Source organism: Camelus dromedarius, chromosome 23, assembly GCF_036321535.1.
Source record: "Camelus dromedarius isolate mCamDro1 chromosome 23, mCamDro1.pat, whole genome shotgun sequence".
Taxonomy (NCBI): domain Eukaryota; kingdom Metazoa; phylum Chordata; class Mammalia; order Artiodactyla; family Camelidae; genus Camelus; species Camelus dromedarius.
The window spans coordinates 5,960,945-5,988,827 of record NC_087458.1 but is presented as its reverse complement, the minus strand read 5'-3'; the positions used below and the strand labels follow the sequence as shown (position 1 = coordinate 5,988,827).

The 27,883-nt window shown below is 36.6% G+C and overlaps 1 protein-coding gene across 4 annotated transcripts in view; it reads left to right on the top strand.

Annotated features, from left to right (window-relative positions):
• The window catches only part of GATAD2B (GATA zinc finger domain containing 2B), a 67,923-nt gene that overhangs the window by 38,328 nt on the left and 1,712 nt on the right, over positions 1–27,883 (top strand). For 3 of the 4 annotated variants that reach the window (XM_031436247.2, XM_064477776.1, XM_064477777.1), the window contains exons 2-8: positions 18,105–18,440; positions 22,733–22,862; positions 23,534–23,665; positions 23,983–24,114; positions 24,557–24,727; positions 25,239–25,554; positions 26,789–26,991. In XM_031436247.2, coding sequence (XP_031292107.1) covers positions 18,106–18,440; positions 22,733–22,862; positions 23,534–23,665; positions 23,983–24,114; positions 24,557–24,727; positions 25,239–25,554; positions 26,789–26,991 — 1,419 coding nt within the window. In that variant the 5' untranslated portion in view covers position 18,105. The remainder of the gene's footprint in view (positions 1–18,104; positions 18,441–22,732; positions 22,863–23,533; positions 23,666–23,982; positions 24,115–24,556; positions 24,728–25,238; positions 25,555–26,788; positions 26,992–27,883) is intronic. The other variant, XM_064477778.1, reaches the window with a different exon arrangement.

The window sequence follows — 27,883 nt, the reverse complement described above, 5'->3', positions numbered from 1 at the left end:
AACATCTACTCTTAACTCTATACTTGTGTCTCATTGGCATTTCAAATTTAACGTGTTAGAACTACACTTTCTAATTTTTCACTCCAAACATACCATAATTCACCATTTTCATAAAAGGCATCATTATTCACTCATTTGTAGAGATATCCACCCTGGAGTCATCCTTGACTACTTTTTCCCTCATATTTCACATCTAGCACACCAGCATTTTTATTGGCTCTTCTTTCAAGGTATGTCCTGATACTTAATTTGGCCCTTGAATTACCTCTCCTACTTCATTTTCTGCCACTCTCCCTCTTGGATGTGCACTTCATTTCTAGCTTTCTACTGTTCCTAGCATATACTAAGCATCATTCTGTTTCAAGCAGCATTCTTGCTTTTTTCTTTACAAGTTACATTCTCTCCCAGATACATGCATAGCTCACTTCATCACTTAGCTCTGGACTTAGCTCAAATGTTATCTTTTTTAGTTGAGACTTTCCCAACTGTGCTTTTTAAGAATACCCTCTTCCCCCTCATCTGACACTCTCTATCCCCTTTTCGTACTTAACTTTTTTCAAGGTATTTATCACTACTTGTGTGTGCATGTTATTTGTTTATTGTTTCTTTTCCCCACTGGAATGTTAAGTCTGTGAGGATAGTGACTATTCAGAGTTGTACCCTCAGTGCTAGAAAAATGCTAATAATAAATATTAGACATTTCATAAATATTGTATTTCATGGACTCTAAGATGCCATTAATTTTAAGAGGTATCAATATTTTATGAACCAATAAGAAAGAAAAAATACTGTCCATTGTTAGGTGCCATTGATGATAAGATGCACCCTGATATCAGAGGTTAAAATGGAGGAAAATGTGTATATTAGAATCTATGAAAAAATAATTCGTTAAATGAGTGAAGTAGAAAGGAATCATCTCACATGACTTTAGGGTTTCTAACTTGATCAAAGAAATGATGGTATCCTGTAAATATGGAATACAAGAGACATAATAAGATTGATACCGGAAAGGATACCTCTTCATATTTGTATAATTCATGAGGGAGAAGCGAGAAGAATCTTGCAGGAATGGGGAAGAAATTAGAACTATCTAGTCTGAGACCTGGATTCTATTCTTCAAGTTATCCACATTATAACACTCTTTATTACCAGGCCACTTCTCTGAGGGTAAACACATCTCCAGATTTCTCAATTATTGTGTGATCCTTGTATTCATCCTCAGATTACTTGTATTTCTTTTTACTACTATGTACATACTAGGTGCTTCAAAACTGTTTGAGTGATTTCTTGAATCTTGACCCCCTCATCTCCAACCTTTTTCTGTGTTGTTGGATTGTCTAATTTGAAGTTATTTATAATATTACATGGGAGTGAAGAGGTCTTGGTAGGCCTCGGTTGATGTCTCCCGGTGGCAGAAAGCAAACCAGGAATTGCCTCTTCTCTAGATGTAAAGAGTTGGTGATTCCAACACTTCCTGTTTATGATTGTCACAAGTATTTATTTACCAAGACTGTCCCATTCTGAGCCCCATAGGCTTCTGTAATCTAAATTCTCCTTATATTGCCCTCTTTTTCACCACTCTACTTTTAGACTTGAGTAGATGAATCTACTGGATTTGATGACTAATCTGTACATATTTTATCAACATGAAAATTTTATCAGATACAACTAGTTTTATTAGTGCCTACAGTTGAAAAGGGAATCTTTGTTCTATGAAAGAACACTGTACCAAAGCTAAGCCAGAGCTACCTTATGTATATATTTTTTTAAGTTATATTTATAAAAAAATTATAAAGCATACTGTTTATTCCTTTTAAATATGAAAGCAAGACATAAGGAGCCCAGGTTTCTCATCCAATGGGTCTTTTTACCCAAGGCAGTTAGTAGGACTGTGACAACTAGCTCAGAATGATCCTGCTCTTCAGGTGGGACCCTGTCATCTGCATGTAAAGAACAACTTAATCCCTAACAAGCCCAGCCAGTAACCATATCTACAGTGTCAAGAGCTACATGCGCTTCACCTTAGTAGTGCTGCTCTGTTGAATGTCACACACTATCCATGTTACATACATCCACATTACATTCCTGTTCTCTGTGGTCAGGTTAAAGGCCTTCTTTTGAAAAGTCTGTTCTGCTTACCTTTTTTAAAAATTAAAACAGTTTAAAACCTTTTCAATTTTTTAAAAAATTGGAAGTGTTTAAATATATAGAATAATGTAAAGAGTAGTATAATGAATAGCTCTGTAACTGGATCTTCAATCAACAATGAATGTTGTTGCTTCATTGACATGTAACATATACATATTTCTACTGAATCATTTCAAAATAAGTTTTAGACATTACCTTAAGTATTTACTTAAGATTGCTGTGTTAGGCAGAATAATGCCCTTTCTCCCAAGATTGCCAAATCCTAATCCCCAGAACCTATGAATATGTTCTGTTTCATGGCAAATGAGAATTAAGACAGTAGGTGGAATTAAGGTTGCTAATCAGTTAACCTTAATATATGGATATTATTCTGGATTATCCAGGTGGGCCCAGTGTAATCACAGGGGTCCTTAAAATGGAAAAAGGCAGAAGAGAGAAAGATGACAGCATGAGGAGGTATGGGCCTAATATTAGTGACTTTGAAGATGGAGAAATGGCCATGAGCCAAGGAAAGCAGGTAGTCTCTAGGTGGAAAAGGCAAGAAGATGGATTCTCCTCTAGAGACTGCAGAAGGAATGTAAGGAGCCCTGCTGTTGCCCTGAATTTGTCCCAGTGAGACCCATTTCAGACTTCTGACTCCCAGACTGGGATACTAAATTTGTACTGTTTAAACCACCAGGTTTATGGTAATTTGCTACAGCAGCCATAGAAAACTAATACGATTGCTTCTCCAAACAAGAAGGACAGTTTTCTGTTCAACCACAGTACCATTATCACGCCTAATAAAATTAACTATAATTCTCTAATATTATCTAATTCCCAGTCCATTTGGAATTTCCCCAGTTGTTCCCCATAATATCTTTTGTAGATTTTCCTTTTAAACCAAGATCCAGTAAGATACCATACCTTGCATTTGGTATGTCTGTAAGTGTCTCTTAATCTAGAACAGTCAATACTCCCCCATCTTTTGTATAAACTTTTGAAGAGACCAGGTTCATTGATTTGCAGCATATTCTGCATTGTGGATTTCTTAGATTATTTCTGTATGGTTTTTCATTTAGCTTATTCTTTAATTCTGTTTTTCCTACAAATTGGACTTCAATGTAAAGTTCATGTTTTGGGGAAAAATACTTTATGGGAGAGGCTGTATATTTCAAGCAATATCCCATCAGGGAGCTCATAATATCTGATTGTCTTACTGTTTACATTGCTAAGTTTTATCCCTGGGTTAAGATGACAGCAAGATCTCTCTATTGTTAAGGTATGTTAAGGTATATTCCCTTTGCAGTTAGTAGTATGTGGTAGTGTTTTGTTTATTAGAAGCTGGGAGGCCTATCTGCTCTGAAAGGATACTGAAGTAGTTACTATGAAAATAAAATTTTAACTTCCAGACCATCATTTAAAAAAAAATTTTTTTAGATTTCTTTTTAGTTTTGGTTTTTTTGGGGGGTATAATTAGGTTTATTTATTTATTTACTTTTTTTGGAGGAGGTACTGGGGATTGAACCCAGGACCTCATACATGCTAAGCATGCACTCTACCACTTTGAGCTATACTCTCCCTCTTCTAGACCATCATTTTTGGCTTTGGAGTGTGACAGACCATATAACATTAAAACCCTTTGCAATTCCATTTCAGAACAGCTAGTGATACCGGGTAAAATAAAACAAACTTTAAAATTTTTTATTTTTAAACAAGCTTCCTTTTAAATGCATAGCTGAGTCTGAAAGAAGTAAGGAAGATTCTCAGTGACCACACAAATGAAAAGGGAACTGAAAATGAGCTGTGTGCACGTGACTTAAAGCTGTGACAGTTCTGGGGGCTTTTCTACTTTCAGTAACTGAAAGACTTGGTTTTAATGCTCATGAGGGGTCCAAGAAACAAAGCTGTAGGGCAGTATGGAACAGAGTTGGAGGTGAGAATCCCTTTAAATCCCCTAAAGCCAGGAACCTTAAACGCTCATGCTCAGGGAAAGGAGGTGACCATAAAAAATTCCATCCCCTAGTTGAAGGAAACAAGAAAACTTTTCTGTCTCAGCTTGGGCTCTGACTAGGGGTCGGTAGGAATACCCCCTGAAAATTGAAGTATGAGCCTACTCTCATATGAGTTTAAATTATTTTTGTCTGAGATCCCTAAACTGAGAAATAAATATAAGAAAAATTATTCAGAATACTTTATACCCTTGGGGTAACTGGCAGAAGTACATGAAAAACTACTCTGGAGGAACAGGTTGACAATCCAAACCACACAGGATTCCTACAGATAAAGTCTCAATAAAGACAAGGTACCCTTAAAAAATTGACAAAAAGCACAAGAAAACAGTCATTTACCATCAACAAGAGTCACAGATATAACCTGCAGCAGAAACTGAAAACTTCAGGTAATGGATCCATTGACTATAGTCCATAAAATAAGTATATTTAAACTATTAAATACAAAGACTTGAAATAAGAAAATATACTTTGGAGGAAACAGATTTGAAAAAAAAGTAAATAGAATATCAAAAAAATGCAGATTGTGGTCTTCTATTCAGCAGGTATTTATCTAGTACATATTATGGGCCAGGTACTGAATGAAATAGGAAAAAACAAAACAAAAAACCTGTCCCAAGAAGCTTACATTTTACTGGGTGGGGAACAGACCAACAGATATAAACATAATATGCCAGGTAGTCATAATTACCAAGAATAGGAAAAAAGCATTGTAAGAGGGTGACAGAGTAATGATGGAAGATGCTGTGTTTTTTTGTTTTCCGTAACAGATGCATTAGGAAAACGTTCTCTGACATAAGAAGAAAATAAGAAAGTAAGCCACTTGGCTATCAGGGGGAAACAAGGAAACTAAACTGACTAGAAAGGGAGTGATGGGAGGGTAGTACGAGATATAAAGTCAAAGAGAAACAGTAGTGGACCAAATTATGTGGGACCTTATAGACTATGATAAAGACTTGGAATGCTGTTCTGGTTATATTGCTGTATAACAAATTAGTTATTCCAAAACTTAGTAACTTAAAACAACTGTTTTATTAATGCTCTTAGATTCTGTGGGTCAGGAATTCATTTAAATTGGGTACAGCAATGATGGTTTATTTCTGCTCTACAGTGTCTTGAGACTGTAGCTGGGAAGATGCAAAAATGGGGAAGACTTGTTAGTGGGGGGCAAGAATCATCACTTACATGACTGGTGCCTGGGCTGAGAGTAGGCCCACCAACTGAAGTGTCTACATGTGACCTCTCACTGAGGCTTTGCTTCCTCACAGCATGGCAGCCTCAGCCTAGTTGTACCTCTCAGAAAGCACTCCAGGGCTCCAGACCTGAGTGTTCCAGGGAATAAGAGACTGCATTGCTTTTTATGACCCACTGGCAGAAGTCATCGAGCATCACTTCTGCTGTACTCTACTGGTTGAAGCAGTCATAAATCCACCCAGATACAAGGGAAGGGAACATAGACACCCCCATACGCACACCCTCATTATGTGAGGTATGTCAGAGAATTTGGAGGGGGACTTTGTTTGTAAACCACCACAGATGCCATTAAAGCATTTTAAACAGAGGAATGATATAATCTCACTTAGTATTAGAAAGATCATTCTGGTTTTTCTATGGAACATAGACTGAAGAGGAGCAAGAGCAAAAACAGAGTTAACAAAAATTACTGTGGTCTGGGCAGGAGATGACAATAGCTTGGACTAGAATAATATGAAAGTGGTGATAAAGGGTCAGATTTGAAATATATTTGAAAAGTAGTGCTGACAGAATTCACAGATGGAATGCATGTTGGGTGTGAGAAAAAGGAACCAAGAATGGCTCCTAAGTGTTTGGTTTGGCAATTGGTTAGATGGTGGTGTTTACTGAGGTGGGAAACACTAGGAGAAGAGAAAGTTTTCATTTAGGGAGTTCAGCAATTCAGTTTTGGGCATAAGTTCATAAAATGTCTGTTCATAAAGTGACATCCAAATGAAGATGTTAATTAGGCAGTTGAATATATAAAGAGAATTTTAGAGGAGAGATGAATTCTAGGAATATATATTTGGGAATTAGCATTTAGATGCTCTTTAAAGCCATAGGAATGTGTGAGATTATGTAGGGAGTGAGTACAAATAAAGAAAAGGTACAAGATTGAGTCCAAGGGCATGCTTACAGTTAGAATTAGGAAGATGAGTAGAAACTAGTGAAGGAGAGTAAGAATAAATGGTCATGAAGACATACAGATGGCTAACAGGTACATGAAGAGGTGCTCAGCATCACTGATTATCAGGGGAGTGCAAATCCCCTGAGATATAACTCACACTTGTTAGAATGGCTATTATCAAAAAGACAGTAATAAATTATAGTGTTGGTGAGGATGGAGAAAAAGGAATCCTTGTGCACTGTTGGTGGGAGTGTAAAATGGTGTAGCCACTATGAAAAACAATGTGGAGATTCCTAAAAAAAATTAAAACTAGAACCACCAAGTGATCCAGCAATTCCACTTCTGGGTTTTTATCTGAAGACAAGAAAACACTAACTTGAATAGATAACGTACCCCCCTGTTCTTTGCAGTCGTATTTACAATAGCCAAGACCTAGAAGCAACAAGAGTGTCCATTGGTGGATGAATGGATAAAGAAAATGTGATATATATGTGTATGCATGTGTGTGCATGCACACATACACACACACATACAATGGAATTATTAGCCATAAAAAAAAAAGAAGGAAATCTTGCCATTTGTGACAACACAGATGGACCCTTGAGGACTTTATCCTAAGTGAAATAAGTCAGACAGAGAAAGACAAATACAGTATGATCTCACTTATATGTTGAATCTAAACAAAACAAAACAAAAAACCTAAACTCATAGATACAGAGGATGGATTGGTGGTTGCCAAGGTGTTGGGGGGACAGGGCAAAATGGCTAAAGGTGATCAAAAAGTTCAAACTTCCAGTTATAAAATAAGTAAATCACAAAGATGTACAGCATGGTGACTATAGTTAATAATACTTTTTTAAAAAATTGAAGTATAGTTGATATATAATATTGTGTTAGTTTCAAGTGTATAGCAAAGTGATTCAGTTATATATATATTTTCAGATTATTTTCCATTATAGGTTATTATAAGATATTGAATATTGTTCCCTGTACTATATAGTAAATCCTTGTTGCTTATCTGTTTTATGTATAGTAGTTTGTATCTGTTGATTCCATACTCCTAATGTTTCCTTTCCCTTCCCCTTTGGTAACTATAAGTTTGTTTTCTATGTCTGTGAGTCTGTTTCTTTTTTTTGTATATAGATTCATTTGTATTATTCTTTAGGTTCCACATATAAGTGATGTCATATAGTATTTGTCTTTCTCTGATTTAATTAAGTATAATATTCTCTGAGTCCATCCATGTTGCTGCAAATGGCAGTCTTTCATTCTTTTAATAATACTGTTGGGTGTATTTGAAAGTTACTGAGAGAGTAGATCTTAAAAGTTCTCATCCCAAGAAAAAAAATGTGTTACTCTGTATGGTGATGCATGTTAACTAGACTTACTGTGGTGATTACTTCAGAGTATATTCAAATATCAATAATTATGTACATCTGAAACTAATATAATATTGTATGTCAATTATGTCAGTAAAAATAAGAAAGAATACATGGGTCATGAATATAGGATGAGAACCCCAGATGTGTGAAGTCTTGAAGGCCAAGTGAAGAAAGTATTTAAAGGAAGGAATGTTGATTTAGTTAAATGCTGCTGAAAGTTCAAGTAAAATGAGAACTGATTTTTTTAAAAAAGCTATTGGATATGGCAACATGAAGTTAATTAGTGATGTGGAAAAAGATGGTCTCTTTATATTAATGGGGACAAATTCTTAGCTGAAGTAGTTTCAAGAGGAAAATAGAGAAAGTGGAGACAGCATAAATAGCACTTTTGAGGACTTTTGCTGTAGAGTGCACAGGGAAATGGGGCAGTAAATGGAATAGGACAGGAGGTCATAGGAAGATTTTTCTCAAGGTGAGAAATAATATACCAAGTTAATATGAAAATGGGATGATTCTCAACATTGGCTGAATAATGGAATCATTTGGGGAATTCATTAAAGTATGAGGCTTGAGTCCCATGGCAGACAACTTAAATCAATCTTTAGGAGTGGGACCTATGGTATGAATTTTTTTTAATGTATATATTTCCTCGGATGATTCTAATAGACATCCAAGGTTTATCTGTTCTTCAGTATATCAGTGAAATCTCAGTAGATTTTTTTTTTTGAATGAAGGTAGATTTATTTACAGAGTTACATGCTGCATAGACAGAGTGCGGTCCGTCTCAGAAGAGAGAACAACCAGATGTGTTTTTTCAACAGTGTATTCAACATAACTGAAGAGAGAATAAAGAGCAATAGGAAATTATGCAAAATGCATCATAGAGATACAAAGAAATGGAAAATACAAAAAAAAAAAAAAAGACTGAGACATGGAGACCAGAATGGAATGGTCCAGGATACCTCTTACAGGGGTTCTAGGATAGAATTGAGAAAATGGAAAGAGTAGCAATATTCAAAGAAATAATGGCCAAGAATTTTCTAAAATTGCTTAATGTATGTTTCTTCAACTTGAGGAATAAACAGTGAATTCTGAAAGGATAAATAAAACTAAACACATTAATGATACTATAGTTTTGTAGAACATCAAAGACAAAGAACTTATAATTACCTCCCCCTGCCAAAAAATAAATAAATAAATAAAGACAAATAACTTATGAAAGCAACCAGAGAGGAAAAAACAGATTACTGCAAAGGAATGAAAATTATACTTAAAACTTCTCAACAACAAGATACCAAGGAAATAATATTTTCAAAGTATGGAGAGAAAATAAGTCAGCTAGAACTATATGCTGTTTTTAGAGGATGAAATGAAAACATTTTTAGGCAGACATGAGCAAGTTTACCATTTAAGTATTATATTAAAAGAACATAAAGGATATGCATTGGGAAGAAAGAACTGAATACAGTAGGAATGGCAGGGGAAAAAATGTGGGTAAATCTAAACTAGCTTTGACTATATATAATGCTCTAATGACTAGTTTGATAGGAGCTAAAAAAAAATTAAGACTGAAATAAAAGAGAAAAATGAATAAAGAAAACTTAAATCCAGTCAACAAAAGGAATAAAAGAACAGAAGCTGGTAGAAATAAAACCAAATATATTAGGAATCATGATAGATATAAATGGGCTAAACTAGATAAAGAAACAGATTATCAGATTGAATGGAAAAACAGTTTCAGGTAAATACTGTCAAAGAAATTGACATTACGAATGGAAAAAGATGTTCCAGGCAAATATTGACCAGAAAGTTATGTCTCCGTATGAATAACAGACAAAGTAAGCTTTGAGATCATTAATTAGGGGAACTTTTAATCTGCAAATAAATATAAATTGTAAAGGAGAAGATTGATAAAGAAATTTAAAATAACTGAAAGGTTTTTATTTCATCTTTGTTTTTAAAAGACATTTTTTGACAGGTGTGGTATTTTAGATTGTCAGATTTTTTTCTTTCAATATTTTAAAGGTGTTGCTGTCATCTCTTTTACATTGTTTCCAACAAGAAATCTAATTTATCTTTACATATGATGTCTTTTCCCCTCCCACTTTGGCTGCTTTTAAGATTTTATAGTAGGTTTGAGCACCTTGATTATGATGTTTCTCGGTACAGTTTTCATGTTTCTTGTGTTTGGGGTTTGTTGGGGTTCTTGGATTTATAGGTTTATGGTTTTCATTCATTTTGGCCATTATTTCTTCATATATTTTTTCTCACTTCATCTTTCTCCTTTCTTTGAGGAACTCCAATTATCTGTATACTAGGCTGCTTAAAGTTGTTTCCCAGTCCCCTGAAGCTCTTCTTATTTTTTCTTTTTTCTATCTTTGTTTGATTTTAGAGTTTTTATTGCTATGTCTTCTGGTTCACTAGCCTTTTTTCCTATATCTAATCTGCTCTTAAGATCATTCATTGTATTTTTAAACTTTTATTGAGATATATTTCACATAACCATAAAATTCACCTTTTTAGAGTGTACAGTTTTGTGGTTTTAGTCACAGAGTTGTGCATCTGTCACCACAATCCTAGATTAGAACTATTTCATCACTCCAAAAAGAACCCCCATACCCATTAGCAGTCATTCACTATTTTGCCCCTCTCCTCAGCCCTAGGCAACCGCTGTCTACTTTCTGTTTCCATAGATTGCCTATTTTGGGACTTTTCATATAAATGGAATCATATAATATAAGGCTTTTTGTGACTGGCTTCCTTTACTTAGCATAATGCTTTTTGAGTTTCATCTATGTTGTACACGTATCAACACATCATTCCTTTTTATGGCAGTATAATACTGCATTGTATGGATATACCACATTTTGTTTATCTGTTCATCAGTTGATGGATGTTTGGTTTCATCTTTTTGGCTATTATGAATAATGCTGCTGTGAGCACTCTTGTACAGATTTTGTGTGGAGATAATGTTTTTAGTTCTCTTGGGTGTATACCTAGCAATGGAATTGCTGAGTCATATAGTGACTCTATGTTTAACTTTGTAAGGAACTGCCAACTCTTTTCCAGAGTGATTGTACCATTTTACATTCCTTCCAGCAGTGTATGAAGTTTCCAGTTTCTCTACACATTCAGTGCTATCTGTCTTTTTTATGATAACCATTTTTCTGCAGCTGTTACTTCTATGATACTTTGTCCTTTTTGAAATCTAGTTGCCTTTGTCTCTCTATACCCTTTTACTCTCATCTCCATCTCTTCAACTCAAGAGTCTGCCTGGCTCTACCTCATTTCCCCCTGACCACATCATGTCCCAGAAACACTCTTTTGGCAATAAATGAGTGCAGCTGTAGAGTTCACCTCGTTTGTTTGTTGTCCCTCTGATATCACTGTCCTTTGTTGCCTGATGTCCAGCATCTTGAAAACTCTTGTTTCATGTATTTTTTTTGGAGGTTTTTTGTTTTTTAGTTGGGGGGTGGTAAATTTGGCCTGTTTGACACCATCTTGGCCAGAAGTGGAATTCACAGCATCCTTAACATCAACAAATTGATCCTTAGTGTGAACTGGAGAATGGATTACTAAATCATATATTTTTGCTGTGGAGTTCTACACAGCAGTTAAATGAACTGGAGCTTTGTGCATTTACTTGGATAAATTTTAAATATTAAAAAATGAAATATTGAAAAGCAAAATGAAAAGATATATTCAAGAGCAACTTTTAAAAATATAATTTATAAAAACACAAACTATACTATATATTATTTATGGATACGTATGTGTGTAGTAGAATGATAACAAATCCATCATAATGCCTTTCTCTGGGGAGGGAAGAAGAGGGTAGAGAATGGTTTGGGGGTGAGGTTACATGGGGTGCTTCAACTATCTGTGATGTTTAATTCACTAAAAATAGGAAGTCATATATATGACAAATGGCTAGTATCTAGAATATGTAAAGAACTTTCAAAACACAACTGAAAAAACAAAACTCTCAAACAATTCAGTTAGAAAATGGGCAAAAGACATGAACGGAAGTTCCACAAAAGAGGATTTACAAATGGCAAATAAAAGCACATAAAAAATGTTTAATATCATTAACCATTAGGGAAATGTAAATTAAAACCACAGTGAAATATCACTATATACCTATCAGAATGCTTAACTAAAATATAATGACAACACCAGATACTAGCCAGAATATGAAGAAACTGAACTTCTCAAGCATTGTGGGAATATGTGGTGGTACAGCTACTCTGGAAAATAGATTAGCAGTTTCTTATAAAATGAAATATTCATTTGCCATATGACTCAGCAGTCACATTCTTGAGCATTTATCCCAGATAAATGAAAACTTACGCTCCTACAAAAACTTGTATATGAATGTTCATAGCAGCCTTATTTAATTAATAAATAAATAACTGTTTTCTAAAAAACCTAAGAACAACTCAGCTGTCCTTCAGTGGGTAAGTAAATGTGGTACATCCATACCATGGACTACTACTCAGCAGTAAAAAAGGAACAAACTATTGGTATATGCAACAACTTGAATGAATTCCAGGAGAATTACACTGAATGAAAAAAGCCAGTCCCAAAGTACTGGATGATTTCAATTATATAATATTTTTGAAAAGATAAAAGTTTAAATATGGAAAACAGATTCACCAGGATTTGTGGTGGCTGGGGATGGTGGGGAAATAAGGTAAATGTGGTTATAAAGGGCAACATGAGGGATCCTTGAGGTGATGGAATTGTTCTGTCTTGACCATGGTGGATACATGATCCTATGAATGTGATAAAATTGTATAGAACTAGCAGAAATGAATACAAGTATAACTGGGGAAATCTGGATAAAATCTGTAGATTATGTCAGTGTTGATAATTTGGTTGTGATATCTTATAGTTTTGCAAGATGTTAACATTGAGGGAAACTAGGTAAAGGATATATGGAATCTTTCTGTATTATTTCTTAAAATTTTATATGAGTCTACAATTACCTCAAAGTTTAAAAATTGAATAAAAATTAAATACAGATAAAATATTTTCTGTTTATTATTCTCTATGCTTATATCCATGATTGAGATGTTTCATAATAAAGAGAACACACTCTCTTCATTGGGTACAACACTAAAATTCTCTTCAGCTCTGTATTTTGACCATTTGGAAGACTGGGTCAGAGGGAGAGAAATCACTAAATAAAAATAGTAGAAACAGAAATGAAAATAATTTCCCTCACTTATTAATATTCATTTAAAAGTCTTTAGACTTTAAGAAGGTAAACACTTATTAGAATTTGTGAGAAAGGTGTATTTTTTTAAAGAAAGTCCTTACATCCCTACTTAGAATTTTGAAACCAGAATACTTTTTTAAACTTTTTTTATGTGTTAAAGAAATACTGTTTTGCTTTGTAAGGACTGCTGTCTCATTCAGTATAAATACTAGGAACTCTTCATTAAATAAAAACCATCTTACAGTCTTTTAGGCTATTGCTACTTTAAACTTAAAAGTCATGTTATATAACTATATATAGGTTTAAATTTCATCATTTTTGAGAATTGGAGGTTTTCAGACTTAGCTGGAAATTAAAATCATTCTCTAATATGATTAAATGGGGGAATAAATATAAAGGACCTTATACATTGCCTAGTAAATAGCAGGCAACTCAGTAGATGTTAATTCACTTTGCTCACCTTCTCTATCCCTTCATCCTCTTTGGTCTCAAGATCCTGTCTTTGTTGCAGACCTGTAATTTGGTTTGGGGGTAACAGTGAGTCAAAAACTTGACAAATATGAATCTAGAGCTGTGTTACTATCTGACCATTCTTGTTTTTTTACAACAGTCCTAGAAAATTTAAAGCTGCCTGCATTTCTTCTGCTGTAATTCTTAGACACAAATAACTACTCTTCTTGAAACTCTCCTTTAATTTATTGACATGTTATGCTTTCCTAGTTTCCCCCTCGTCACTCTTAGTTTTCTCTGACCAACCAATCCTTAAATGTAGATATTGCCCAAGGTTCTATATTTGACCCTTTTCCTTCTGACTATATACTTTTCCCCCTCCCCCCGGGCAGTTTCACTCATCCTCATTCATTAATTACCTCCTTTACCTGTTCAAATATTTATCTCTAACTCTGGCCTGAACTCTGGCTCTCTTGTTTGTATGCCATGTATCTGCCTATTTATTGGATATCTCCATCTTGATTTCATTTCAGCACTTCTGACAGTTATCCTTTAGGATATTTTCAGTTTAGGTAACAGAAAACACAGTTCATACTGGCTTAAACATTAAGGGAATTTATTGGCCTGTGTAGCAAGAATCCAGACACTAGCTTCAGAGTAGTCTGATCTGGTGGCACAGCTATGTTATTAGCTTTTGTTTAAATGCTCTGCTGTGTACAGTGTCTGCTTTATCTGCAGGCTGCCTTCCCTCATGGTCACAAGGTGGCTGCCAGCAGGAACACTCCAGGGCTATATATTTTTTCATTCAGAGGAAAAGAATAGAATTGATAGAACTTGGTGACTTAGATTTAAGAGTCTGGAAAAGTCAAGGGTGATTCTCAGGCTTCTGGCTTTTGCCTCTGGATGAATTGATTTCTCTTCACTGAGATAGGAAGGAGAAAAGCAGAATATAGGGAAGGCAGAGAAAATGAGTTCATGTAAACATCTAAGTACTTACTTTAGTTATATGCACATCTGTCTCCTATCAAATGAAATTGTTAAAGACGTTGACCTAGTCTTTTTTAATCTTTACTCTTAGTACCTAGCCCTGAACTTGGCACATAATATATACTTAATATTTGTGGGGGATGGAAGAATTGGATGCATGTACAAATACATGAATACACAACACTGCTTCTTAAGATTATCTAGCTCTGAGCCAGGAGATGTACTATATAATAGATTTTTGAAGTAAGCTAGACCTGCGTTGGAATTCCAGATTCACAATCCAAAGCTTTACAGTCTTGGGATCCTTGATTTGACACTTTTTCTGCCTCTGAAGTAGGGATAATATCACTTACTTACGTGACTTGTTGAGGAGATTTAAATAAGAACACATGATAGTGCCTAGTAGCATGTTTGGCTTTTAGGTAGGTACTTAAGAAATATTAGCTGTTATTATTTGCAGCCTAGAAGAATCAGAAAAATTTGATTAGACATTAAAAAGCAACATGCAACATTCATTTTACAGAATTTTTGTGTTATTTTTTTGGAGAGGAATTTTTATGTGACACACTTACATTGAATACTAATTTTACAACGTTATTGGAGTGTAAGTGTATGATTCAGTAATTTTTTAAAAGTAAATTTACAGAGTTGTGCAACTTACCACCACAATCCAGTTTTAGAACATTTTCATCACCCCAAAAAGATCTCTTGTGCCCATTTTTAAAATCAGTCTCAATTACATTGGATTTTTTTCTTATTATGGCAAAATATACATAACATAAGATCTACTATTTTAACCACTTTTAAGTGTACAGTTCAGCTTTAAATACATTCAGAGTGTTGTGCATCCATCACTGCTATCCATTTGAGAACTCTCTTTTCATCCCAGAGACTCTGTTCCCATTAAATAACTCCTCATTACCTTCTCTCCACCCCCAGCCACTGGCAGCCTCTATTCTACTTTCTATCTCTGTGAATATGCCTATTCTACGTACCTCATATAAGTGGAACCATAAAATATTTGTCCTTCTGTGTCTGACATTTCACTTAGCATGCTGTTTTCAGGATTGATCCATATTTCATTGACTTTTGAGACAGGCATGGCTCTGAGTACATAAAGTTGTGCCTTTTAGATAGTGAAGTCAAGAGTGGGCAAGGAAAATTGGTCAAAAGTTTTCAAGCCATCTATGGGGAAAGATTATTTACCTCAGACATTCACATATCTGGCTCTGGCTTCTTCCAACTTCCAGTGTACCTGTTTATGACAGAGTATAATAAAGGGAATTTATTTGAATTGATTTCAACTATTTGTATCAAACTCAGTTGAAAAAACCAAGATGATGGCATCCCAAACTCAAGTTAGCTCCAGGTTATTGAATTTTGTCGTTTTGTCATACATTTTCAGTGCTCATGAATATAATGTATCTTGGAACTTGGAACACTGTACTGTGTTAATAGATATTTGTATATCTTGCTGTGTACTTTTCTGAAGTACTTTTTGCATCTAGGTGTATAATTAGTTGAGTGACAAACTTTTCAACCTCTGTAACTCACCATGGTATTCTCAGTCATTCTCAATATGAGGTGTTGATAGAGTTACCCAGGACATTGTTACTGTGAAGTTAGGGCTTAACTTTTGATGTTCTGTAGCATTCAACTTTACAGTCACTCTTAACTGGGGGTATTTTTCAAAGGTAAACCACTTCAGAAGTAACACATGTCAAAATAACAAATCTTTGAGGGACCTGTAGCTAAAGAATGTTTATATCTGCTGTAATATGATTCAGATTTGAAGCTGTTAAGAGAGAATTAAGGGGAAATGGAGAAATTAGAACCCTTATACACTGCTAGTGGTAATGTAAAATGGCACAACCACTTTGGAAAACAGCCTAACAATTCTTCAAAGTGTTAAAAAGAGGGTTACCTTAGGACCCAGCAGTTCTACTCATAGGTGTATACCCAAGAGAATTGAAAACATATGTCCATATGTTTTGTAACTTGTATATAAAAGTTCAGTAGCAGCATTATTCATAATAGTAAAAAGTAGGAAAAACCAAATGTCTATTAGTTGAGAAGTGAATAAACAAAATACTATATATCTATGCCATGGAATATCATTTGGCCATAAAGGATATGATACATGCTATAACATGAGTGAACCTTGAAAGCATAATGCTAAGTGAAAGAAGTCAGTCACAAAAAACACATACTATATGATTTCATTTATATAAAAAGTCCAGAATGGGCAAATTTAGAGACAGAAAGTATATTGGGGAGAGTGACTGCTAATGGGGCATGGTTTTTTTAGGGAGGAGATTATGAAAATGTTCTTATATTGATTGTGGTGATGGTTGCACAACTCTGTGAACATACTATAAACCATTCAGTTATGCACTCTAAATAGGTGAATTGTGTGATATGTGAATTTTTTTATTGAAGTGTAGTCAGTTTACAATGATATGTGAATTATATTTCAACAGAGCTGTTCTTTAAAAAAGAAAGAATTAAGAAACATTATTTGAAAATTCAGAGATCTGAGTTACAGCTTTTCTCTGGTCTCCAAAAGGTCTGTTTCCTTTTGTTGGAAATTCTTTTGTTGGTTACTCTTTTTCTTCATTATAACTAGCAGAGAATCAGACAGCTCTTGCTTTACTCTGCACCAGAGGAAGATGCCTCAAGCACATACATATTTATCTTTGCAAGAACACCAGTTAACATTGGAAGTCTTCTGTCCTACTTCTTGAGTCTACAAGTTATCAAGCATGATCTCATGTCTTAGGTGTGGAAGTCATTTCCTTAGGATATAGGAATTAAGTTTTGTTGAGACTCTTCTGAGTGTCCACTTTTACATATGAAATTGAGACTTGGGGATGTAAAGTAACTTATTAAATATTTGACCTTGTAAAAAGTAAGTAGCAGTTTAATCCTGTATTTCTGTGACTCAAAATTTTTTCTTTCCAGTGCCACTTTGTCATACTAGGAAGACAACCCTGGATTTAGAAGTGTTGAAGAAATTCTGCATCTAGATTTTGTTAGTGTGAAAAATTTTGTTAGTGTGAAAATGAGAAGGAAAAATGATAACTAGCTTGCCTGTAATAATTTTGCTATATGAGAAAATAACATATTATTTCTTATCATCCTAAGCACCTGAGTTCTTCATTAAACAAAGCCAAATATCCTAAGATATTAAAGCTGCATCTGTATAGAATTAAGAGCCAATAACGGTGGGTCCCTCTGACCCTTGCTGTATCTAGACAACTGAGGTTCCTGTTGGATGTTCTTTATGTAATTCATCTTTCTCATATTTCTCCATCAATAAGAGGCCAGTTGAAGATATGCATGAGTGACCTGAAGAACTTCCCATTCATAAGAGTCTTTACCAGGGGAAGAATTTGATATGAGAGTTCAGACCAAAGCATCTGACTTTGTGCATACATGTACAAACCAACAGTCATAAAAGAATGTTTATTTTTTTGAGAGCTGTAGACTGTTAATAGACTATCCAGGTGAGCATGGTGTTTGGTTTCAAGCATCTATACAGTTGGGACCTTGATGACTGGAAAGCATTTGAATGTTACTTTCACTGCTGAGCTTGAGTGACGAAATCTCCTTTAATATAGATCATCTAGGAAGATACAGGGTAGAATGTTAGCTCAGTTAATTTTGAACTTCCATGTATATATATCTGTGATTCTTCTTAGTACCTTTACCACCCTATCCTCTTTTTTCTTATAGACTTTTTAAGGGACTTTATTCTGATCTCACTTGTATTTTTCTTTCCATAGAATGGATAGAATGACAGAAGATGCTCTTCGCCTGAATCTGTTGAAGCGGAGCTTGGACCCAGCCGATGAGCGAGATGATGTCCTGGCCAAGCGACTCAAAATGGAGGGGCATGAGGCCATGGAACGTCTGAAAATGTTGGCACTGCTCAAACGGAAGGATTTGGCAAATCTGGAGGTGCCACATGATTTGCCCACCAAACAGGATGGCAGTGGTGTCAAGGGCTATGAAGAGAAACTTAATGGGAATCTCAGGCCTCATGGAGACAGCAGGACTTCTGGAAGGCCAGGCAAAGAAAACATCAATGATGAGCCTGTGGATATGAGTGCTAGACGGAGGTATGGCTTGGTTCAGCTGCCTCCTTAGTTCTCGTAAACTAAGCCTATGAAAAAGGAATGAATTCCAGTGAGAGGAGGGTATTTTTCATCCTAAAGCTTCTTGAAGGAAGACATACCTGTGCTGTTTGGCTTGACCGTGAATTCCTCGCATTTCCAAATGATGCTAGGTGCCTCCAAAATTTGCTTACTAGCATACAGAAAATTGTAATTACTATCCTTAAGATAAAGTGGCCATTTCTGGATAAAGGAGGCACTATAGAGTTGATACCCCATTAGAAGTAAGTTAATGTACACTTTCACTCTAATCTTATGGCCATTTTAATGGTGGGAAAAAGTCTTCTTCAGATCATCCCAGGAGTTTCAGGATCTGTTTATTATGGAGTCCCAGCTTTTATTACATCAGAGAACATGGGTGGCCTGTCTTTCCTTGTGTCAACAAAGAAATTCATGTGCCAATTCTTTGTATTCTTACTTGAGTTGTGCCACTCGTCCCAACCCTCACATACGCATACACATTCACTTGTACATGTACACTTAAGCTTGTGCTTTTTTTAAAAAAATTTTTGTTTGTTTTTGCAGGGAGAGGTAAGTAGGTTTATTTATTTAGTTAGTTTTTTAATGGATGTGCTGGGGATTGAACTCAGGACCTCGTGCATGCTATGCATGCGCTCCACCACTTGAGCTATACCCTCCCCCAAGCTTGTGCTCTTTCTCTCTTTTTCACACATGCACACGTTTTCACAGGCCTTTGTCAAGGTTGAGTACTTGGAGCTCTGGAGAACGCAATAAGAAGAGGTACCTAGAACTGGCTGAGGGTAGAGCCTACCTGAATAGTGAATCACAGTATAGACAATGCTCGTTTTAAGAACAGTTAGTTTATTCATGGTTCAGAGACAGATAATAGACATGAGAATTACTCTTCAGTGTTCAGTTGCCCTCCACCTAACCTTGCTGACTTTGTCCTAGGAGTGATCCAAAGCAGGATCTTTAAGGTGGACTGATGATGAAAGAAGGCAAAAGGAAGGAATGTTAAAATCTTACCTTGGTTTATTTCTCTGCCTTTTAATGTTTACTTATTAGTATTGTACCAGGATTATTTTTTTAAACTACACCCAATGGGGGAACATTCTTGGTAATAGCATGAAAAAACCCTTAGGAAATTTCAGGTATAATTCTCTAGTGGTCGTGGAAGAAGAGAAAAATCCTTGGGAGCTGTAGGTAGTGTCAGCAGAATGTTATGAAAGTAGATTGATCCTTAGATCCTTTATAGAAAAAAAGTGGGTGAATGAGATAATGCACCTGAGTAACCTGCTTGCCCCATAATCACCCTTACACTTCTGGAGCAACTGTCTAATTCTACTTCACTGGGGACAAAGAAGAGGAAGCATGTTAGCTGGATTCCTCACATCCCAAATTGAAATTGAATATATTTTTCATAGAATCATTGTTACACTCTTTGGTAAGGTCTGATTAGTGCTGTTGGAATTGTACTATATCTCAGATAATTCTGTGTTGAAAATTAAGACTACCCTGACAACCATACCACTGTGTTTAGTTTTATTAGAGGGATGAACTTTTGGAAACTGGGAACTGTTTTAATGGCCTACAGGAAAAGAAGCTTGATGTAAACCATCTAGATCTCCAGTCTGCATGGAAAACAGGCCCTGTTGGCCCTGTCACTCTTCTTCCCTTTCACCAGACCAGATATACTGACGGCTACTTCCATTTATCCTCAAGCTTTTTAAAAGAGTGAACAAGATTGATAGATTGCTCTATATGGAGAACAATGGTTTCTTTGATATGGATAAAAGGAGGAGATAATTTAAAAGTAGAGAGAAGGAAGGGCTCTTGACATGATAGTCATAATTGCCTAATTGCCTAAATATCTTTTTTTTTGTCTGTGTGCCATCAGTTGGACAAGTTATGATATCTGTGAAATGAGGTATATGTGAAACCAGCATTGCTTGTGTTTTGGAATGCTAGTGAGACATGGCAGTTCGTTCTCTTCCGGCTTTGTTTTTACTACCTGGATAAAGATAAGGAATTTTATAGTTTCTGGAAATCTGCCAGTCTGAGTCACAAAGTGATGTCAGCAGCAAGTCAGGCTTTTAATAATATCTAATAGGTAGAGTTTCATGTTTAAGAACACCAAATATTGTAAATCATATGTGTTTGGGAAAGTAGCAACATAATTTTTATCCCTGGAAAGTTTAATAAGTGAGGCTAGAATCCCAGGTCAAAAGTGTTTAAAAAAATCAGGGTGGGGAGGGTATAGTTCAAGTGGTAGAGCCCATGCTTAACATGCAAGAGGTCCTGGGTTCAATCCCCAGTACCTCAGTTTAAAAAAATAAATAAATAAACCTAATTACCATGCCCTACCCCCCAATTTTTTTTTTCAAGTTTTTGAAAAAATCGAGGAATGAATCTTGACTTGGGCTTTTCCTTATCTGTGCTAGCTATCTAATGTGGGTCTTACTATATCTGGGAAAAAAATACCGCTTAGGTTTTCCTCAGATACAACTTCCTGATAAATCTCACTCAGTTTCAAAATCTCCATCCAGGAATGTCTGTCCCTATTCTGTTGCTGGACAATCCATAAGCAGTAGGTGGCACTCATTTGATTGAGAAAGGAAGAATTCCATATCTTAGAAATAATCTGTGATGTATGTATCCAGCCAGGACCAGAATGGAAAGAGCTTCTGACTGTTGATGTAAACATTAGGGTGTCAAATAGAAGTAGAAATCTACCAGACCTCAAAGTTGTTCACGCACTTTAGTGTTAGAGATGAGGGACTTGAAGGAATACAGAAATGATAAATAAAATCACCCCCAAAATTAATTCAGACATTCCTGGAACTTGGGGTTAGAGAATGAAAGGTTCTTTTCTCCCTCTAGTGGCTTTTTTTCCTATAGCTCTGCATTCTCAGCTTGCTGTGTCTCTGACCAGTGGTTATAGAGCGACCCAGACAAACTTAATAGTTCCCAAGATAGTCATCATTATCATTCTCTCTCCCTATTTTATTTCCTGAGCTAAATTTGGTTGATTCTAGTGACTCAGTTTTACCCTGTAGAGAAATTAAATGCCTATCCCCACCATCCAGGGTGCCTTGTTCAGAAGGCATCTAAGTCCCAACAACACCTGAGACAGGAAACCCTGAGAAATGATAGAGAGGCTTTTAGGACTAAAGATCTGCAGTTAAGGTTTTGAGTTACATGTTTAAATAAGACCTAAGAACACATTGTTTCAGACCTGCAGTGCTCCTGACTGCATTATAGATCTTAGAGAAATAGGATCTGAGAAGATATCTCTGAGTTAAGAAATCAAAGGAGAATTAGAGGATATGGTCATTGCTTCGGGAACCTAATGCAGTTAGTATTTACAGGAGTCTTATTATTCCAGGTCTTAAGCAGTGAGTGCTATTTTTCATTATTTTAGAGGGACAAGTATGATGCTTTTAAGGCTAGTCCCAGAAAGACCAAAACTAGAGTTGTGTAGTAAATAAGATAGGGCATAGGGGGAGCCAGTGTGAAAGATTTAGATTTCAGAGTCATTTCTAGATAGTTTACTTCTGAAGGAAGATGTTAAGTAGAACTCTGGCAAGTACATGCAAGTCCCATATATTTATTTTTAGAGTTTCAGTCCTCCAGGAAGTTACAGATATTTTATTTAGGACTGTCCATTCTCTCAAGCCACTGACAGCAGTACCTTCTTTTGCTTTTACTCTTGACAAGATAGACTGTCACTAGAGTTGTCACATAACCTCCTCTGTTGTAAATCCTCAGATAGCCAGTACCATGTTGTTATATCAGTATCATGAATGGTTCCTTAGCAGCGTGTCATGTGTACCTTGGTTGGACAAGTAGGCTCTACTGCCTTTGCCCTTCTTCCCTTGTCAAGCTAACCCTTTCCTTCTTGAGCTTTTGTGTAAGTAATGAAACACCCCAAAGGAGAGTGAGATGTGTGGAAGATATTTGGAATTTTGATTAAAATCAATGTGATAAAAAACACTCATCTCTTAATTTGCATTTCTAAAGCCAATCAGTATCTTTCTGTCTACATCCTATGTAAGGAATTTAGATGGGAAAGTACTTTTGCTGAGGTTTCATCGTCACTCAATATCTTGATGTCTCCTTTATTTTAGGATTTGGGTGTCTCTGTCTTTCTCTGGGTGAATCAGGACAGACTTAAGTTCCCTTGGATTTTTTTTGTTCAGTGTAGAGAATAAGTTTTCTTAACTTTTCTATGAACTGTCACTGTTGGAAATACCTTAATTTTTCCTTTTCTTTTCTAGTGAGCCAGACCGAGGAAGGCTAACTCCCTCCCCAGACATCATTGTTTTGTCTGATAATGAGGCTTCCAGTCCCCGTTCCAGCTCCCGAATGGAAGAAAGACTCAAAGCAGCCAACCTAGAGATGTTTAAGGTAAAAAAAAAAGAAAAAAAAAGATTTCTTTCTTAATTTCTTGCTTCTGCTATTCTCTTTAATTTGCTGAGAATCCCATTTCCCAGTTTTGGATCTAAATAACTACTTATTGATGAAACTATTCATAAGTGATTCTCAACTCAAAGATATGCCCTTTTAAGGGGGACTGTTAGAATTAAGTGGAGAAGAGAGTTTGAAAAGCATATTCAATATAATTTATCTTTGGAAAATGAAAACTTCATGTTTCCAAATCATGTAAACTCAACTCTTGGCTGAAAGGATACCTTCTGCACTCTGTCCTGGGTTTCAGTTTATAGAAGAATTCCTAAGTTTTTATTTGTTTCTGGAGGAAACGTAACTTCATGAAAGATTTAGAAACATTATTTTAAAGAAAAACAATAGCCCCCTTTGGCCTTACTTCTGTTTTGCCAGGAATCTGGTTAATTAGCATTTACATGTGGTCTCTCCTTTCATTCTGTAAGCAATTTTTGAGCACCTACTCTATACCAGACACTGTACCATACTGTGTGGTAGGAACGGAAAGATAACAACCCCATGGCCACTTGTGCTTGTGGAAGATGAAGGTTTCAGACCTAAAAGAGAAGATCATCTTGCAGGAAAGGACTCTGAGTACCTGCTACCATAGCTGATAAGTCTCTGTGTTTCCTCAGGGGAAAGGCATTGAGGAACGGCAGCAGCTCATCAAGCAGCTGAGGGATGAGCTGCGATTGGAAGAAGCTAGACTGGTGCTGTTAAAGAAACTGAGACAGAGTCAGCTACAGAAAGAGAACGTGGTCCAGAAGGTAATATGCCCAACAAATAAGGGACTAGCAGAAAGCGAAGAAAAACTGGTTTGAGAATGGGCCGCCCCAGGTAGATGGAGCTGGGTGGCTCGTTCTTCTCTGGTTCCATGATTTTTAGTCTCCAAGAACAGTGATTTTTTTTTTTTTTTTTAATCTTGGGCCTTATTCGAGAAAACCTTGATTCTGATACTCTTATTTTCCCTCCTGGTCAACAGGAGCTTCAGACTGACAAGGAGCTTTAAAAGCCTAGAAGTAGACCAGATTGCTACATGTGATTACTAGCCTTTTCCACTGTCTCATTTTCTCTTCTCTCCCAGACTCCAGTTGTACAGAATGCAGCATCTATTGTTCAGCCATCTCCTGCCCATGTAGGACAGCAAGGTCTATCCAAGCTTCCCTCTCGGCCCGGGGCCCAAGGGGTTGAACCTCAGAATTTGAGAACATTACAGGTATGAGACCCATAGTGGAATCTTAGTGTCAGGGGACTCTGTTATCCTATCTTTGTTTTGGGGCTTTTGTGAGGTTTATAGAAGAACCTGGCTTTAATAGAGGTGTTACTACTATAGATAGTCCTATTGATCCTTTGTGGCATGATTTAGTCTGCAATAGGACAAATAACTAATCTTTTCCCTCTAGTCTTTGTACTCTATAGGTTTCCAGCTTGGCCCTTTTCCATGTAGGGTTAGATAGCTTCTACCAAAAAAGCCAGGGAATTCCTAACCACTAATCAGGTTTTACAGTGATGGTAGATTCATCTCATAGATCAGTAAGGTAGAATTACCAAGTCTGACTATTTTTATGTGTTTCCATTTGGCTATGTATTTTCCCTTTGGCATTTTGTGGGGCATTTTACCACCTATGACTGTACTTTTTGCTCCTCGTCTCTTTCAGGGTCACAGTGTCATCCGTTCAGCGACCAATACCACCCTCCCACACATGTTGATGTCTCAACGTGTGATTGCACCAAACCCAGCCCAGTTACAGGGTCAGCGGGGCCCACCTAAGCCTGGCCTTGTACGCACCACAACACCCAATATGAATCCCGCCATCAATTACCAGCCGGTAAGGGGGAACCCTAATGTGGAAACAGACAAGTCTTTTATTTGCTTTCCCTGTTGAAGGGACCATAGATTTTAAGTTTTGAACACTGAGAAAGCCTAGGACAACAAAGGTAATTTTAGTGGGTTGACAGTGATCCCAGAAGTGTAAGCATTGAGGAATTATGTGAATATAATAGTGAAGAGAGGTTATATACAGCAGAGCAGCAGTAAGCTAAAATCTGCCTAGGAGAAAGAGAGGAATTTAGGGAGTAAGTAGCATAAGGTTGTATGACAAAGCAGCCTACATCCTCAGTTATCTCTTAACAGCTTTAGTTCATGACCGGTATCATTCTTTTTTCCTGTGTGCCAGAGTTCTTTTTCAATGAAGAAGTTGGCTACCTCCTGTCTTTTTCTGAGTTTGGGGGAAGCTAAATCATTTCGACTAGAATCAGATAGTATTCTCTGCCATGAAAGTAAGAATTGATCCTTTCTCCCACATACCATCACTGACCCCTATAATCAATCTATTTCAGCAGTCAAGTTCTTCTGTTCCCTGTCAGCGCACAACATCCTCTGCCATCTATATGAACCTTGCCTCCCATATCCAGCCAGGGACCGTGAACAGAGTGTCCTCACCACTTCCTAGCCCCAGCGCCATGACTGATGCTGCCAACTCACAGGCTGCAGCCAAATTGGCCCTTCGCAAACAGCTGGAAAAGACACTCCTGGAGATTCCACCCCCTAAACCACCTGCTCCCTTGCTTCACTTCCTGCCTAGTGCAGCCAATAGCGAGTTCATCTACATGGTAGGCTTGGAAGAAGTCGTACAGAGTGTCATCGACAGTCAAGGTAAGACTGTTTTTTCTGGTCAGTCTTTTTATCTAAGCGAGAGGTTGCCAAACCTGATTGATATGGGCAGAGTTGATCACAGAGCACTGGGTAATATTAAATAATCTTTCCTTACTATTGCCAAACTACCGCCTATCCCTTATTTGGAGGCTGTTTGGGAGCAACAGATCAAAAACCTTTTTGTATGTATATTTTAAGCTTATTATTTTTTATTGTGTATTTTGTATATCTTGCCAATTTTTTGCAACATATTGTTCTTTAAAATTATGCCTAGCATGATGCATGCATAATTTGAAGACTAGAACACTTACTTTTAATGTCAGTGTTTATGTGGCATTGTGCTGCATTATTATATTCAGTCCCTGCCACTTGAATGCTTATAGTTGAGATAATAGACTGATTTGGATAACTATGACCACATAAAAGCTGTAAAACAACACTGAACCAGACTACAGAGTATTAACATCATACAGTCTATACATACGGAAGTTATTAAGCCTGAATTTAATTTCTTTTTTTGTTGTTGTTGTTCTGGGGGGTGGGTAATTAGGTTTATTTATTTATTTATTTATTTTTAGTGGAAGTACTGAGGGTTGAACCCAGAACCTTGTGCATAGTAGGCAGGTACTCTTACTACTGAGCTATACCCTCCCCCCAAGCCTGAATTTCTAAACATATGGATTTAAGGGAACACCTAATAGTAAAGTGCCTAAAGGGCTCAGTATTGACTATAAATAGATCGTGAAGTGAATAATTCAGACACTGTTAGGTAAAAATTACAAATAGGGGTAAGTGCAGTCTGAGGTAAAGAGATGCTAAGAAGCAAAGGTATTAGCTGGATTACATGGACCCTTTGGCTGTGAATTGACACTTATTTTCTTAGTGTAATGTAATAGGAAACCAGAAAACTTGGGTTCTTGTCCCAGCTTTGTCATTTAGGAGCTGTGTTTCTTAGACTTAGTTTCCTCATTTGTAAATGGGGATGGTACAGTCTAATTCCCTAATGTTGTTGCAATCAAATGAAATAAAAGTATTTTATAAACTACAGTATTTTATAAATCCAAACCCTCTATATGGGTTGGATATGGGAGGCAAGGTTCATATAGATGACAGTGGATGTTGTCTTCTCAATTCAGCAGAATAAACTCTCGGAAAAAGATTCATCTGATGATGAGAAACAGGAGGTAGAGAGGAAATGTGAAACCGCTGATTATTCTTTTTGTTTGGCATCTAGGGAAAAGCTGTGCCTCACTTCTGCGGGTTGAACCATTTGTTTGTGCCCAGTGCCGCACAGATTTCACCCCTCACTGGAAGCAAGAAAAGAATGGTAAGATTCTGTGTGAGCAATGTATGACCTCCAACCAGAAGAAGGCTCTAAAGGCAGAACACACCAACCGGCTGAAAAATGCTTTTGTTAAAGCCCTACAGCAGGAACAGGTAAGAACTCTGACTTCTTACCAGCCACCTGCCTAGGTTGGGTTTTCCCAAAACGTAGTTCCTTCTAGTTTACAAGAGTTGTCTGTGTGATCCCCGCAGCCCAGGTGATCTAGGTTTCTCATCTAAGTTCTTAGAACCTAGAGGCCTGGGATCCCTTTTTTCCCTCCTTACCAGCCTGTCTTTCCCATTTCCATTTGACTCTTTCTGATTGGGTACGAGCATAGTGACATATAATGGCTGAGGTTAAAGGAAAGGGACAAAAGTCTTGACACTTGGCTTTCTCTGATAGCGCTCAAGAAGTTCCTTTATTCTTGACTTCATTTCCTCAAACAAATGGATTTTGGTGGAAGGGGTTTATATTTGTACTAGGAATCTCTTCGAGAGAAGTAATTATCTGCAGTCCATATTTGACAAAGAAACAACAAAGGAGAAGGTAGATTATAAAATAGTGAGATTAGTGAAGAGTGAAGATGAGTGCTACTGGAGTGTGTGAACTCTCCTATAGTATTAATAGAATGAGAGTTTCTCGGAGAAGGGAGGATATGTTGGGAATCTCAGATCCTTTTCCTCTATCCCATTTCCCACCCCGCCACCCATCAGACCCATTAGGGTAACATCATGGGCCTTCTAGAAAATGGATAGACAAGAGTCAAAAATAAAACCTCAGTAACTCATCAGGCTTAATTACATCAGTCAGCTCTGGGTGGGTGCCACCACCCAGATGTCTCCAGCCAACTTCTGAGAGCCAGCTTTTTCAGAGAGAGGGATTCCTTAATCAGTGAAGCATGTAGATTACTAGTACCCAGAGATCTTAGTGCACCTACCCCACCGGACTCTTGCCTTTTCCATATCCCTCTGACTAGCTGGCAACATTAGAGGTAAGAAGACCTCT